This window comes from Balaenoptera borealis (assembly GCF_965194805.1).
Source record: "Balaenoptera borealis genome assembly, chromosome: 1".
NCBI lineage: Eukaryota > Metazoa > Chordata > Mammalia > Artiodactyla > Balaenopteridae > Balaenoptera > Balaenoptera borealis.
This window is the reverse complement of record NC_138860.1, coordinates 80,075,901-80,092,989: the sequence shown is the minus strand read 5'-3', so window position 1 is coordinate 80,092,989 and position 17,089 is coordinate 80,075,901. Positions and strand designations below refer to the sequence as shown.

The following is a 17,089-nucleotide window of genomic DNA, read 5'->3' as shown; positions in this document are numbered from 1 at the left end:
CGTGTAAGAACTCTTATTCTTATCAACACATAAACAAATGCATAAAAACCCCACATACATGCATGGGATCACAATATACATACTGGTCTACAACCTGATTTTTCCCCTTAGCAAAATATCATGAGCATCATTCTATGTTATTACCTAGAGATCTATCTCAGTCACTTAAAAAATCAGCTTTATTGAGGTATAATTTACATGCATAAAATGCAACTCCTCTAAATTTAAAATTTGATAATTTAGGGTAAATATTGCTTGATTATTTTTAACAACAGCAAAGCATTCCATGGTATGAATTTACTGTAATACACTTAAGCAATTCCCCATTATGGAACTTTAGGTTGTTATTGTTTTCTAATTTTGAATAAGGCTGCATTACACAATTCTGTATATATATCATTGTATTTTTGTCAATGCATTTCTTAGGATAAATTCTTTGAAGTGGGATTTCTGGGATTGGGATATGGGCATTTCAAATAATGATATATAATGTTAAATTTTTCTTCAAAAAGTTTCAACCAATTTACACTTGCACTAATGGTATGTAAGAGTTTCCTTTCCCCACCCTCTGATCAATTATAGTCATATAAATGCACTGGCTTATTTTTCTTATCATTTCTCTTTTCCTAGTTTTAAACTCTACAGTTGTTCCATCTGAAGAATTGACTTATTCTATCCTATGGGACCTTACAGTTTATTATTTGATTTTTTATGGACTGTTAGTGAGCTGTAATTCATTAATGACGAGTTGTTCTCTATAAAGTATCCAGAAATTATTTACAAAATGAAAACTTTGAAATCTGTCATTAATTTTTCTAAATTATTAAGTCAATTTTTATCCTCCATTATGAAATAATAATAATCATAAGAAAGTTGGTTTTTTAATTTCCTCTTCTCCCTCTGAATGATTTTCCTTTGTTACATATATTTTTTACTTTTTCAGCATTTAGAATAGTTGCTTTCTATTCTGTAACCATAACTCTCATATTGCTTAGCCTTTGTTATTATGTCTGAATCAGTGGTTTTCAACCATATCTGTACAATATTTTCAACTGAGGTTGTGTTAAAAAATGTGGATTCTGAGACCCCATCTGAGAGATTCTGAATTTAATTGGTCTGGAGAGAGCTTAGTAAAAAGTCTCTTTTCAAAATTCCTAGGTGATTCTAATATGCAGCCAAGGCTGAGAACTACCGATCTGAATAGATTCAGTATTCACTTTTCATATCATAGTTTCCTCATTTTGAGTCTTTTATATTGATTCATACCTTGGCTGGCTAGAGTTTGTCATCAAGTAATTTTTCAAGAAGCGTTAATGGGTACTAAGTTCCCTGAATTCTTGCATGTTTGAAAATGTTTTTCTGATTTGATATAAAATTCTCAGTTCTCATTTCTCCTCTGAAAGTCCAAGTCTGAATACCATTCCTCTCTCTTTTAGTATTGACTTCTGTGTAAAGACTAAGACCAACTGCATATTTTTTCTTTCTGAGATGACTGCTTTTTTTTTGCCATGATCACACACACACATAGGTGGGCACGTGCACACACACACACACACACACACACGTATATTTTTAGCCTTGAAAGTCAATAACCTCATCAGGATATGTCTTTTGATCTACATATTCAAGTTTTCTTTACTTCAGGAACCTTTTTATTATGTCTTTGAGTTTTGTTTCTCTCTTTAGACACTTAATTATCCACACTTGTGGTCTTCGTTGTCTGATCGCCATACTTTACTTTCTTTTTCTTTTTGCCTTTTCTGTGTCTTTCTACTTTGCGTTCTGTATTATTTTTCTCAAACCAACTCTCCATTCCATTAACAGATTTCGGAAGTATGCATTCTCTTCTTACTGCTTCAAATTTGGATTTTGTTTCTAACATAGGTTTGGTTTTTCTCCTGAGCTCTGTTATATATATTTTTTCTTTTCTGTTATCTTATCATCTCTTTTTTTTAACATCTTTATTGGAGTATAATTGCTTTACAATTGTGTGTTAGTTTCTGCTTTATAACAAAGTGAATCAGCTATACATATAAGATTCTCATATTGGACTTGTTTTCTTTATGGCTTTTACTTCAATGAATAAAGTTATATTCCGAGTTTTGTATTTGCTTGAGAAAGCTGTGTGTGTGTATGAGGGGCGGGTAGTGTTTTAATGACCCAGGGCTGTTGATAGATTCAAAATTGGTATATCTTATTAGCTCACATTCCCACGAAATTTCTGTGTCTCCTCTTTGCAGTATATTCCCTTGAGAGAAAAAAAAAACCCCAGATTATTCTGCCAGAAAGTCTGCATGGCTCACAGTGAAGCTTCTCAACTTGTTTGCTAATTTAAGGCTAATTTACTTCTGTTCAGTTGATATAAACAGTTGCAAAGATCAATGTTCTCTCCCTGCTCTTTTTTTCCTCATCTCATCTCAAAGACCTTTTTGTTCATGAAATTACAAATGCTGACTGAGGACCTACTCTATGCCAGACACCAAGTAGGCACAGGGATGAGGTGCAGACCAAAACTGATAAGGTTCCATTCTCATGAAGCTTATACTCTGGCATTGAGGAAGACAGACACGAGACGGGAAATAAAGGGGTTTCAGATATTGCTAAATTTGAGAAGAAAATACAGCATCATAATGAGAAAGAGGATGTCTTAGGGCTTGGGGCTTTCCCAGGTAGATTGGCTTCAGGCTTTGGAGTCTGGGTCTCAGATCATTTACATTTTTAAAATAATCTCTTTACTCAACAATTTATATTGGGTAATGTCTTCCTCTGGCCATGTTTCAGTTCTATGATCTGAAACAAGAGCTATCGAGGAGCAAGAGGTCTTTCAGATCCATATGTTCCAAGATAGGACCATAGTAATAAGAACTCCAAATGGACTCATGGGTTCCTAAGACCACAGACTATAACAGAAACTTGCCTAATTTACAAATTCTGACCAGACCACACTTGCAGTTACAATCACACTCTGATCAGTTCCTGCTCCCAAAGCCCTAAAAGTGCCTCCCCTAACTTCCCGCTGTGAGAGATGATGAGACTCTGTCAAACTGATGCTCTCCCTTGCTTTGCCAGCTAAACGAGCCCAGCTCTGGGGCACCCACAGGTTTCCCTGGTTGTCTTGTCTGGGGCTTTGACGAGTGTCGCTCAGCCTCTCCCTCACTTTGTTTCTTCCAGAGCTTCATGGATTCATGGCCTCTGGGTTCCTATTCCAACTCAAATCACAGAATTCTGGGGCTTTAAGGGACACGAATTACTGTCTTATCTAACTTTCAATAGAAGGTGAAAAGCAAGACAAAGAAAATTTAAAAGTTTTGCCCAAATTATGAGCTAGCTATTTTCATACCCAGGGCTAGAATTCAGATTTTCTGACCCACGCTGACATCAGACAACCCGAGCAAGATGTTTTTCATGTACACTGGCTCTTTCTAGGAAACCTCAGAGGTCCTTCTGTGCATATCATTCCTAGAAAAAGTATTTTCTTAAACGTAGTTCATTACATGTCATGTTGTCCCAAGTGACCCTGCTCTCTTGACCATCATTTGTTGAATTAGAGGTGAGCAGTTGGTTTAAGAACATTCTATGTATAGACTTGCCAGTGGCCTATGAGGTGTCTTAGAGCTAGGCTGCTTGACTAGTTGGAAGCACCGCTTTGGCAATTGGGACAGACGCTGAAATACAGAGCAGGACGTCATACCCAGAGGTCCAAGGCAGTCAATGCTGAAATTAACAGAAGTTTTGAGTAAAGATAAGTTATAAGATAGAGTCATAAGAATGAGGGTGGAAAGCACTTAGGAGCAGTAAGAACAATGGGGCAGAAGGACATAGAAAGGAAATAGTTGATGGGCCTAGGAGTAGAGAATAATGAAAGCTTCTAGCTCATCAAACATCAGCATAATCTGTTTTTGAGAAATAAGTTGAATTCTGAGAGACCTCTCAGTTCTTATTCCATGAGTCTGAATATAATGTCTTTCCTGTTTTTTGTTTTTTGTTTTTTTTGTTTTTTTACTCCCTGGATATCCTTAACAAACCCTCACCCACTGGAGACATGGGGGTTTTTTTCTTCTGATCTAAAATGATCTGATACACCAGATTCAGGAGTTTTCTATTTATATTTCTCTTCTCTGAAAAGAAAACTGAACTTTTACTCTCTACTAAACAAAGATTCCAAGTGTAAACAGAAGCAATTTTGCTCCTAAAATGACACTTTTTCATGGTTCCATGGGCAACCATGAGCTGTACACCTATGGTTTGTATACCTTTATAAATGTATGTCATACTGCAACAAAAATTTTAAAAACCTAATACAATGAAATGACATTTATTTTACTGGGTTAAGTCAAAGGATCACGGAAACCCCAGTAAACAAATGAGCTGGTTTCCAGGAAGACATTTCCTCCCTTCCTTTCACCTTCAGCCCTCTTTAAACCTACTGGAAGAGCTTGAACTTCTTGAGAACCCTTTGGAGAAAGTAAGGTCTTGCCCACTATATGCCCATATGACTGTGCTTGTAGCTAAATTAATATGTAGGTGTTATTGAGGAAATATGAGATGCTTCTGTGCATGGAGTTAAGAGAAATTGGCTTGGAGACTGAACATACAGGGCCTGAGAAGATAATTTGAGAAAACAAATTCATTTGCTAAAAGCTGGGAAAGGTGCTGAGCTATCATAGGGGTCTGGCTGAGCCAGGGTAGATGAGGATTAAGGCCCACAGATAGCTGGTTCTATGAGAAGGGAGCCAAGACGGGCATGAGGTTGATTGGGGTAGGAAACTGGAAGATCCAGGCAGACCTCTGAAGGGGTTGGTGCGAGAGGATCTGGGTCAGGGATGGGTCACTGGCAGGAATCCAGGGCTTACCGGTGACAGAGAGTCTCAGGGTCTCACTGCTCTGGGGGCCAAGGCCATTGTCAGCTGTGCAGTAGTAGTTCCCAGAATGCTCTGCAGTCAGAGAGAATCTATAGGACGTTGTTCTCCATAAAGTAGTTTCTATCTTCATGAGCAGCACACCTTCACGAAAAAACTGATACCAGATGGGCAGAGAACCTCTCTGAGCTTCACAGTCAAAGCTCACCTCATCTCCCACAAGAGTCCGGGTCCCAGGAGGGTTGAGGGTGAGGACAGGTTGAGACACGGGGACTGAGGGAAAGAAACACTTAGTCAACAGGTGCATCTGCCACTTCCTGGTGCTTTCAATCAGTGGCTAGTGAGTCTCAAGTCCACTGGCCCTCAGGGCAGCCCAGTGCCTCCCAGGCTTTTCTCCCCAGCTCTCTCCTGTTCTCTATGCTGGTCTTCTCCTTTCCCATCAGACCTGGCCCTTCTCCTCTCCTGTCTCCCTTTGTTAGGTGACCTCATTCCTGTTTTCCAGAGGAAATGATGTTCTTGGGGAAGAAGTCCCTTATCTTGCTTCCACCAGACTGACAGATTTACCTTGTCCCATTCCTTTGCCATATGACCGTGGAAGATCTGTTCCCTCACCTGCCAAGCCTCTCTGAGTCTTGTTATCTGTCCCTGCTCTACACTTCTCCCTTTGCTGGGATTGGCCTCAGGCCTCTGCCCTTAGCCCATTTCTGTTCCAGATTCACATACTCTTCCAGGACCCTCTCCTCTGTTCCTACACTCTCCCTGCATCCAACCTGACCCTCTCTATTTACAGGTGAGAAAACTGAGTCAGGAAAAGGTTAGGAGATCCACCTGTGGTCCCTCAGCAGGCTGTTTTCAGGGCCAGATAGGACCTGAGTCTGTCTCCTTAGTCATGGTCTAATGCTGAATCATATCATCTCCTTGAAAGTGGAACTGGAGTTTGCCACCAATGAAGGGAACAGCACAGGGCTCTACAGAAGCTATTTTCCTCTCACTACCACAACTACCTTAATAGCTTTCAGGGTAAGATGGCATCAGATACTGGTAAAGTAGGTGGTGTAGTTTGGGGTGGTCTAGTATGGTGTAGTAACCATAGTTACATGATTGGAGTAACTGTGATGTTGCTACCTGTCTGTATCCTACATGGATTTGCACATTGGTTATTGCCAATAATTAATTGCTGATTGGAACAATAGATATCTCCACAACTCTGGGATAGAGAAATGATTTTAGAACTATTAAGATTGATTGGAAACTCAAGCATCTGGGGATTTGAAGGATAAAGAAAGAAAAGAGAAAAACAGTGAATTCTGTAGATGCCAGGGACCAAAGGGGGGGAGAGAGGGAGATGCTGAAGACATATTAAGGGGTGTGATGGTATCTGAACTTGTCGAAGAATGAGGCCCACAAGATAGAGACAGTTGTTCAAAGACCTGGGAGCCAATGGGGATATTAGAATGGTGTTATTGACTGAACTGTGTCCCTCCTAAATACATATGTTGAAGCCCTAATCTCCAATATGACTGTATTTGGAGATAAGGCCTTTTAGGAAATAAATGTCAAATGAGGTCATAAGGGTGGGGCCCTAATCAGATGGGACTGGTGTCCTTATAGAAGAGGAAGAGAGAGGCCTCTCTCTCTCCCAGGGCACAGAGGAAAGGTCATGTGAGGACACAGAGAAGGTGGCCTACTACAAGCCAGAAAGAGAACCCTGATTAAATACCAATCTTACTGGCACCTGATCTTGGACTTTTAACCTCCAGAACTGTGAGAAAATAAATTTCTGTTGTTAAACCACCCAGTCTGTGGTATTATGTTATGGCAGACTGAGCAGACTAATATAGATGAATTGGGGAAGAAGCAGGAAGTAGGTAAGGGAGTAGAGATTTGTTGGGATTCAGTAAGAGGAAGATTAGACCCAGGAATCGCTGGACTATTTTCTTTTTTTGATTGACAGAAAAATCAAAGACTGAGTATCATCTAAACCAAATAATGGTGAACTCTGACAGAATCTGGACCCTGAAAAGTTTTCACAGCTATGTTAGGAGAGTTTTGGTCAGACTGTGTATTTTACTGTTGATGATTCACTGTAAGGAATTCCTGAGAGTGTAGTCACAGGAAGGAGCCCAGATCTGCCAAGCAGAGGCAATGAACCTGCCATGATGCCATGTGAACCAAAAGCCTGTGAATTTCTGTAGCTGCAGTCTTTAGACTGTGGGGTAACAAACAACCTGACCCTGTGACTTCTGGTGGTCAGACTTACTTCTGATGGAGAGTGGCCTCTCCTCACTGCCTGGGTCCCCAGGCCATTGTCTGAGCATGGGAGTCACTCCCAGAATGTTCTGTGGGCAGAGAGATTGAGGGATGTTCCTCTACTATAGGGGTCTGGGGTCCTCAGGATTTCAGTTTCATGATAAAACTGATACAGAATTGAAAGAGAGGCTCCCTTGGTTTCACAGGGAAGATCTGGAACTCTATCTCATTCTTCCCAACATCCTGTGCCCTAGGAGCCCTGAGGGTGGTGAAAGGATGTGTCATTTGGAACTGAAAGAGACAACGAGGTAGTGGGAGGGAGGGAATCCCTGCACATCCTTAAATCAAGGAGGCTTATGAAGAGACATGGCCCCAGATTGTTCCAGTTCTAAAATTCTGTTTGTTCTGGCTTTATCCCAGGAGCCACTGCATTTAAGCTAAAAAGTAATTTGTAAATATGAAGAATCCAGACATGTGCCAGCCACTGAGTACTTTCTCTGACCTCCATTTCTAGGAGTTTCCAAAAGCTCCCACAACTCCTTCTATCCTTAAATCCCACTCCTGTTAGTCTCTAACTTCTGGTAGATTATTCAGAGTAGTAAATTATTGGCAACTATCAACATTCACTCCCACCCAACCACCTTGTGGTCTTCAAGAAGTTTGAAAAGCCATCCCTCAGATAATATCTGGCAGACACACCTTTCACATTGATGGTCACTGGGTCACTGCGGAAGGAGGAGCGACTATTGCTGGCAACACAGTAATACTCTCCATCATGACTGTTTTTCACCACAGGGATCTTGAATTCTGATTTTGAGTAAGTGTGAAGCTTTCCTTCTGTCCTCGGCTTTTTGAATTTTCTGTACCAAGAAATTGTGATGGGCCCTGGAACTCCATTTACTGAGCAGATGAGCACCAGCTCCTGCCCTTCAAACACCAACTTTGGGTGAGGGTATATGCGGACGTCAGGAACAACATCTAAATGAATAAAAATGACATGTGGGATTCTTGGTATTGGGGTGTCACAGAATAAGCCATAGAAGAAGAGTCTCAGAATGGGAAGGGCTAAGTCTGCTGACCCGATGGGAAGTTGGCCTGGAATAGAATTGAGCTTGTTCCTTGGGACGAGGGAGAAAGTGGTGGAGAGACTGTGGTCCATCCATGGTTTGGGAGAACTTCAACTCCCTAATGAACTGGTGGAGCATCTGGCACAAGAAAAAGAGGCAACCCTGCCCACCCTCCCCTCATGCCCTACCTGTTAGAACATGGACTAATCATTCTGGAAATTACACCCGGTGCCCAACAGTGGTGTTGCTTGGGGGGAAGTGGTGGATGGTGAAGGGGAGGGGAAGACCTGCCATCAGAGGTGCTTGTTCTGAAGCTGTAACAACTGCAATGGCTAGGTGGAAATCAATCATTGGCATATACAGCAAGCTTGCCCTGGAATAAGCACTTCTTAACACCTCTGCCAGTCAGTTAGATGGTCAGAGGAGGTGGACCCATAACAGTCCTCCTAAAACTGGGAAAATCTGTGATGAAAGTGTTCTATACTCCAGGTGGCTGTGGTTTTACACTAGGATGTTGGCTTAGGGCAGTGCCTTTTTGAGTCATCCTGGGGGTTTGAAGAACAAGGGAAGATACCTGGGAACAGAGAGGGAGTAGGGTTTGAGATTGGGGTTCCATCAATTATGCTGGGGGAGATCCTATACTAGAAATTACTATGTTGTAACTGTTGGGTAACACCCTCTCCACTTCCTCTCAATTTTCCAGTCCAAACTAGGGACCTAAGAAAAATCTGTTGCCTGTGACTGGAGAACAAAGATTAATAAAATCTGGACAGTTTAGAAGAAACATAGAACCTTCTTTTTTGCTTAGGAATGGGAGTGAATTTATGGAGAATGCTACCACTTTCACCCCTTCCTCACTCAGGAAAGCATGCATCCCAGATCTGCATCTTTCCTAATGCTCAAACACGTCTCCTATGAGACAGGTCAAATTTAATCAGAAGAGGCATTTGACAATTGGTTAGCAGTCATGCTTGAGGACCTACACAGTTTCAGAGACTTAGGGAAAAGTAATCGTGGGTAAAACACCATCCCTAAAGACAGCAAGTTGAAACCATTTAGTCCCCAAGCTCTTGTCCTTTGTTTTTTTATTCTTAAGTGCTCTGCTCCAGGGATCTAGCATTCTAGGAATCTGTTCATCTGGCTAAGCAGAGTCCATCCAGCCCAGTCGGAGGGCTCTGCCATAGCCCATGGCTTACGCCTATAGGCCTACCAGGGAAAAAAAGTGGTGTCAAGGAAGAGAAACTTCAGAAGAAAAAGAAAGAGTTGTTTCTCATGGGATTGAAAGAAAAAAGTAAACAACTGCTGTGCCACTCTGCCCGGCTCTTCCCAGCCCCAGTCTTAGCAAGTCTCACCTCACTAACACTCACTTTTCACCTGTATGTGTAATCTCTGGCTCTGTTTCTGGACAGAGGGAGTCATGCTCTGTGCCTGGCACCAGTAAGACCCTGAGTCTTCTCTCCATATGGTGGGGATCCGGAATTCTGGGGAGCTTATCCAGCCTGATCCCAGGGACTGTCTGTCTCTGAAGAAGTGAAACTGGAGCTGGACATCTGGCCTCTGTGGAGAGAGCTGGGTCTCACAGGTCAGAGTCACTGCTCCTCCTTCGGTGGGCTGGGTGGAGCTGGCTCTCAGCACAGGACTTGGAAACAGCTCTAGAGAGAAGAATCACAACAGGCCCTGGAGCAGTGAGGCTTGGAACTGCTCTGGAGAAAAACACAGTTCATCCTCAGCACCAGCAAGCAGAACATACAAAAGCAGGCAGAAGAGATGCCACCTTTGATTCCTAATATCCTTCAGCCCAAAGCACAGTAGTACTTTCTCTGTTCCTTGTAGGATTGTGCCCTGAGGTTCAATGGTATTACAGTCCACCCTCTTTATCCTCTACAATCTCAGGGGTCCTCCTTTTGACTATCCTATTTCACAAAATAATGAAGGCTTTACCTTGGACTTCGATTTTGACCGAGTTTGAAAAAACCAACCGATCATCTTCCTTAACTCCAACACAGTGATATTTGCCATTGTCCTTCAGACTTGCCTGATGAATATGGAAGTCAGAGGATTTTTCAAAGACTTCCAGGACTTTTCTATTCTTGTACAGCTTTATAGTATTCAGTACTGTGTTTGCCTTTGCTCGGCATCTCAGAATCACAGATTCTTTTTCAAACACATCAAGTGGAGCCTGCAGGATCAGGTTGGCTGTAGGAAACACAAGGGCAGTTTGTTTCATCTGGTTGTTTCTCCCTTCTTTTCATTATTATTCCAATAGATTTTATAAGAAAGGGACTAGGAAAAAGGATTCTTAAAATAATTATCATTTCTTTTTTTCTGGTTCTATCTATCTATCTATCTATCTATCTATCTATCTATCTATCATCTATCTATTTTATATTTTATTTTTTGGCCATGATGTGCGGCTTGTGGGATCTTAGTTCCCCAGCCAGGGATCAAACCCGTGCCCCTGAAATGGAAGTGCAGAGTCCTAACCACTGAACCACCTGGGAAATCCCTCTTTTTTTCTGATTTTAAAAGGAACACATATGTTTGAGAAAATTTTGTAAACGGAAATGTAAATTAACCTTATTATCTCACCACCCAGATTTTTTCCAGTTCTTTTTTCTATGTACATGTATATGAGAGTCTGTGTGTATTTCTTTTCTTTTTATGAAATTAAAATATTTATCTACTTGATAACTTGCTTTTCACTTACTTTGCTATGAACACTTTCCTATGTCATCAATATCATTCCCTAATCTGGTTTTCAATGACCACAAAGTTTTCCTACAATGGCAGTAAGGTAATTTATTTAATGAGTTTTCTTTTCTTGACCATTTAATGTTCTTCAATTTTGGTTGTATATATCTATGATTATTTCAGTAGGTAAATTCTTAAGAGGGGAATTGTCAGGTCAAAGAAGCTCTTAGCTCTTTGTTACTATACTGCTTCCTTGTTCACTAAATTAAAGAGCATTATAACTAGAAAGATACTGCTTCACCTCAAAACAGGTGGCTTTAGGACAGAAATGGAAATTTCTGTCTATCTGTCTATCTATTTATCTATCTATCTATCTATCTATCTGTCAAATATTAACAAATCCTCATGTAGATTATTATTCCAAATAAATTTTATAAGCCTCAAACTATACATGGTTTCAGAAACCATTCAGATAAACTGCTTCTCAAATTTCCTTTTACCTGAGCAGTTTGTAAAATATATAAATTCCTGGGTCCTATTTCTATAGCTTTTGAATTAGTAAATATAGCTGAGTTCTGGGTAACTTTATTATTTCTAAACTTTTTTCTTTCATTTCTTTCCCACCTGGAGAAAAGAGCAGGCTCACACGATTACTCAGGAGTGAGTCCTGGGCCTGGCATCTGTAATCTCCAGATTCATGGACCTCATGGGTGTTTCCTGAGGTTTCACTTTGTATTTCTACCAGAGGATACTGATGGTACCATTTTATTTTCTCTGATGCATCGAAGTGAATTGTTTTGCAAGTCAGTGTCACATTCTCTCCTTGGAAGACAGTGGTCCATGGAGGATGGAGGAAAATTACAGACTTTGGTTCAGTTGCTGTGGATGAAAGAGAAAGAATCTGAGGTGGAGTGGCCTGCAGTCCCCATCACAGTGGTTTGTGAGGCTCAGACTGGAGGTCCTGGCTTTTGGGAATCCCTAAGAAATCCCCCTGGGAAAGTCACTGATTGCTCAAGTCTGTGTTTCAACCAAAGCACTCACCCAGCAGAAAGTGATTGCTGAGGGGATGACAATGAGCAAAATGATTTCAAGAGGGTGATATCAGGCAAGGTTCACTGCCAAATGTCAATGGGAAATAAATGGTAGGTTAGTCTGTTATGGAATTGGATCCTGGGAAATGTCATCCCCTGCCCCTGCCACTTCATCATGTTCATAAACTCATAAGAACTTCCCAGGGAGTTGTTAAAATCACAGTTTTGCACATTCCAAAAAAGAATAAATCATATTAAGATTTTGGAACTGGAAAAAGCTGGAGAGATTAACTTGTCTAACACCTTCATCTTATAGATTATGCCCAGGAAATGCCCAGAAAAATCCCATCATAGCTAATTGTGGTAGAGCAAGGAATGGACAGGTCGTTAGCTAGAATCCAGAGGTGATCTAATTAAGGATGAAACACTGGGCAGCTGATTTTGGACAGGAGAGAGGTGGTAGTGAGTTCTTGCTATTTATGAGTCCTCAAATATCCAAAATACTCTCTGACCCAAAAGATTGGCAATTAAGTGTCAGAACTTAAAAAAAATGTGGGATAAAGACAATTTGTCTTCTCCCTCAATCTCCTCTTTTTGTGCATTTCTTCCTTTTAAGGGCCCATTTGTTGGATGTTCTTATGCTCCCCACACATTTCCTGGAGGATCTTACTCCTAAAACTTTAGAGAATGCAACATTCCCACTGGTATCTCCACAGTGTGATGTTTTCAGAGAAGTTTTGCAGGCTTGCTGATTGGAGAACATCTTATCCCAAGTCCTGCACATTTGATATGGAGTTAAGATGTCCTGCCTTGTTATCTGGGGTCCATTTGCAATAGGAGTAAGTGCAGGACCTAGTGAAGGCCAGGAGTTGCTTGTACATTTGCTGCTTCTTCCAGGGAGGGCCAGAGGATGACCACGTGGCTATCCTGGCTCTTGGGCAATGCCAATAGACCAGGTGACACTTTCACATCTTTGCCGACCTCAGCAAGAGAAACAGGAGATATTAGAGATCCTCAGGCAATCATCACAAATATTTCATATTTATTAGGGAGACACTCTTATCCAGGGACACTGAAGTACATAAGAAAGGAGAACTCACCAAACTGTCCACTGACAGGAGCTGTAAAAATATAAAGAGACAGAGATGAGCACAGAGCAAGGAATCTTTGGCTTTTCGAAGGGAATGCTTGTTTTTTTTTTTTCATTCATTTATTATTTCTTTCATTAAAATTTATTTTTTAATGTAATAGTCATTTGTCAAATGTCTATTTATACTGGTCATTGTGCTTGGACTAAAGCGTGAATAAAAAAGATGAATAAAAAATGGTATCTGATAAAAGAAGTTGATTGGTGGGATAAACAGAAACCTGAAGCAAAATAATATAATTATAATGCAGGGTATATGTGCAGTAATAGAAATACACATGGGGCATCTTGAAGGCAGAAGGGTCACCCATCCCAGTATGTAGGGTCTGTGTGTGTGAGTCAGTGTGTGGCAAAGAGGGTGGGTGGACCATAAAAGATACCTGAAGGAGGTGATGCTTGAGAAGACTGAATGAGAACATAGGAGTCAGCCAGGCAAAGGTGATTGTGTTTGGCAAGAGCTGATGGGGGGTGTAATTAAGACAGAAAGGGCACAGATGTGAAGAAATAACACTGGTGTTCAGAAGTTGAACGGGGGAGTGGTTCTGGAAGGTAGAGAGTTTAGGGGAAATCAGATTAGACAGATAGGCAGGGCCTAAGTTATGGATGGTATGTAGCTATGGTTTCATCATAAAAGTAACAGGGAGCCATGGAAATGTTTCAAGTAGGAAAGTGACAAGATTAAAAGTTGTAACTTATTGGAGCACTCTGGCAGATGTAAAACAGAAGGACTGGAGGGAAGGCAGAGCAAGAGATGATGATATTTAATTTTCTTCAGAATGTTTATCTGAAATTATCTTATTTGCTTGTTTGCTTTGTTTGCTTACTTTTCCTTCTCTAGAACAGAAGCTATGTGAAAGCAGGGACTTCTCATGTTCACCATATATCACACAGAATTTATAACAGTGCCTGGTTTATAAGAGACATTTCATAAACATTTATTGAATAATGAATTAATTAAAGTACTAAGTTAGTAAGTATCTCTACTTGGGAAGATACAGGTTTGAGAAAGGAGTATTGGAGAGGCAGAAGAGGCAAAATTGACTAGTTTGTAAACTGATTACACATTCCAGATGAGGGACAGATTTGATTCATTCATTCAACAGAAATGTGTGGAATGCCAACTGTATCTAGGAACTGGACAAGGCAATGGAAATCCAGCAGTGAGCAAAAGGGATATTATCCCTGTCCACATGGGGCTGATGAGAAGTAATCCAAACCTAAGTGTTATAATCAGAGCAATGGATTATTTGCCATTTTCTAAATATCTTGGAATCATGGATTTGTATTGTTTTATAAGTAGCTAATATTTTTCTGAGTGTATTCTATGTGGTAGATATTCACATACATTATTTCATGTAATCTTCTTAACTATCCCTATGAGGAAAGTTCTATGATTATCCCCATTTTACAGACCAGAAACTGTTTAAGTAGCTGTTAAGGGTAGAATGGAGTTTTTAACCCATTTATTTGAACCCATCCTGTTTGACCCCAAAGCACATGCTCCTGGCCATTACCCTATCCTGCTCCTTTGTTTTGGTGCCACACTAGGATGTGCTTCCTATTTCTGGAGTATTCCATGCAGCTTCCAACTATGGGGTCCTTTTTTCTCACATTGTGCTGTACCCCATCCCTGCCCCCTCCAGCTCCTACTGTCTATCTGTTTCATGAAGTCATTACCAGTTACTTGGCATATAGTTTGTTAACCACTTTTACCATCATTGGTAACTTTGCTTGGACAATTGTTTAACTGAGATCTTGTTACATAGATATTTCTTGTACATTGGCCTTGTTGAAGGACCTTCTATATCAAGAGCTTCCTAAGCACAGAAATGATGCTTCCCATCATCATTCTTAGCACCTAGCATAGTGCTGTGTATTAATGTTACTAAATAATTTGTTGAACAAATGAATAAATATGTTTTATTCTAATATTTTCAACTTTGGTAAAAAACCAACCAGTTGATATGTGTGAATTGACAGACTTATACACACCCACAGGCACAAAGAGAATGTCACATGTTGGGAGTGACATGAGCAAGATGGTAGAAGAGGAGGTCTCTAGTCTTTGTCTCCACCCTCTACAGAAACGAAGTTTTAGCAGCCATCTACAAACAAAAACTGAGAGCTTTGAGATCTAGAGATTGTGAAACCCCATTGGAGCCCAAGACCAAGGAGCGCCACTTTGAGAAGACAAGCACATGTGCTGGTAGAAGACTCACTGACTATGATCCCAGCTACAGACTAAAAGCTGCCTTATTCTCCTGTAAACTCAACTCTAGCTCCACTTGTCCATGGTCCTGCCACCAGCCTTTTCTGCTGAGGAATCCATGCTCAGCCATGCCCTTGGTAGCAAGCCCACCAGCCTCAGACCTGAGTTCTATTGCTGAAGCAGTTCTGTGACCCAGATCCAGTCCCACTCTACTGTAGTCCAAAGCAGTCTTGCCTGCCCAGGGTTCTACCCAGGGACCCAGTGAAAGCCACACCTGTAAGCACCCCTGGTAACAGAACTTCATGTCTTGAACTTGACTGTGGTCCTTAAAGCTATCCTGTGACCAAACTCCAGTGCCACTCTACTGAAGTTCAGGGCAGTCCTGACTGCCCAGGGACCAGCCAAGCAACCCAATGAGAGAACGCTCAGGGACCTAGCAGAAACCACACCCATCCATGCCCTTGGTAACAGGCTTGCCAACTGCAGACCCAAATGTAAACCCAGCAATAATCATGAGATCCAGCTCCAGCCAAGCTCAACCATGATCCTGGAGGCAGCCCTATAAGTTCATGGAAGAAGCAAGAGTATTTAGCTGTTCAAACAAGTAAATACCAGAAAGAGTGTCTGCTTTTCTAAATTCACAGACACCAGTGCAGAGCTACACAGATCATATTTGTCAGGCAAATATGACAACATCAAAGGAAGCTAATAAAGCTCCAGTAACTCACCCTAATGATCCGTGAACTGCTTGGCTAACATTTCAAAATAATAGTCTTAAAGAAGCTCAATGAACTATAAGAAAAAGCAGACAAGTAAATGAATCTGCAAACAATACATAAACAAAATGAGAACTTTAACAAAGAAATAGAAAACATAAAAAAGAACCAAACAGAAATCTTGGAGCTAAAGAATACAATGACTAAGCTGAAAAATTCAATAGACACCTTCGATAGCAGAAGTGATCATGCAGGAGAAAGAATCAGTAAATTCAAAGACAAGCCATTTCATATTATCCAGTTAGAGGAACAAAAAGAAAGAAGACCAAAAAAAGAGTGAAGACGACTTAGGTGGTTTATGGGATAACATTAAACCAATCAATATATGCATTATTCAAGTCCCAGAAGGAGCAGAGAATAAGAGCAGAAAGATTGTTTAAAGAAATAATTAAAAACTTCCCAAATCTGGGGAGGGAATTGAACATCTAGATCCATGATTCCCAAAGGATCCCAAATAAGCTAGACATCAAAAGGTCCAAGACATATTATAATCAAACTCTCAAAAGTCAAAGACAAAGAGAAAGTTTTTAAATCAGCAGGAGAAAAGCAACTCATCACACACAAGGGAACCCTAATAAACTTACAGTGGATTTATCAGTAGAAAAATTGCAGATCAGGAGAGAGTGGGATAATTAAAATACTGAAAGAAAAAACCCTGCCAACCCAAAATACAATACATGGCAAAGCTGTCCTTTGAAATGAAGGAGAGATAAAGACTTCCCAAGATAAAAAAAAAGCTGGGGAAGTTAACTACTATAAAACCTGTTGTAAAGAAAAGCTAAAGGAAATTCGTCAAGTTGAAATTAAAGGACACTAACTAGCAACATGAAAACACATGAAATCATAAAATTCACTGTTAAAAGTGAGTATATATGTGGTTTGACTTATGATTTTTCAGCTTTGTGATGGTGCGAAAGCAATACGCGTTTGGTAGAAACCATACTTTGAACTTTGAACTTTGATCTTTTCCTGGGCCAGCAATATGCGGTATGATACTCTCTTGTGATGCTGGGCAGCAGCAGTGTGCCAGAGCTCCCAGTCAGCCACACAGTCAAAGGG

The 17,089-nt window shown here is 40.6% G+C and overlaps 1 protein-coding gene across 1 annotated transcript in view; it reads right to left on the bottom strand.

Annotated features, from left to right (window-relative positions):
• Positions 1 to 15,384, bottom strand: part of FCRL5 (Fc receptor like 5) — a gene marked incomplete at its 5' end in the record, with an annotated part of 44,899 nt that extends 29,515 nt beyond the window's left edge. Inside the window, 7 exons of the mRNA XM_082373532.1 lie at positions 4,854 to 5,132; positions 7,809 to 8,087; positions 9,544 to 9,828; positions 10,118 to 10,372; positions 11,492 to 11,783; positions 12,999 to 13,019; positions 15,298 to 15,384. Coding sequence (XP_082229658.1) covers positions 4,854 to 5,132; positions 7,809 to 8,087; positions 9,544 to 9,828; positions 10,118 to 10,372; positions 11,492 to 11,783; positions 12,999 to 13,019; positions 15,298 to 15,384 — 1,498 coding nt within the window. The remainder of the gene's footprint in view (positions 1 to 4,853; positions 5,133 to 7,808; positions 8,088 to 9,543; positions 9,829 to 10,117; positions 10,373 to 11,491; positions 11,784 to 12,998; positions 13,020 to 15,297) is intronic.
• Positions 15,385 to 17,089: the final 1,705 nt, after the last annotated feature.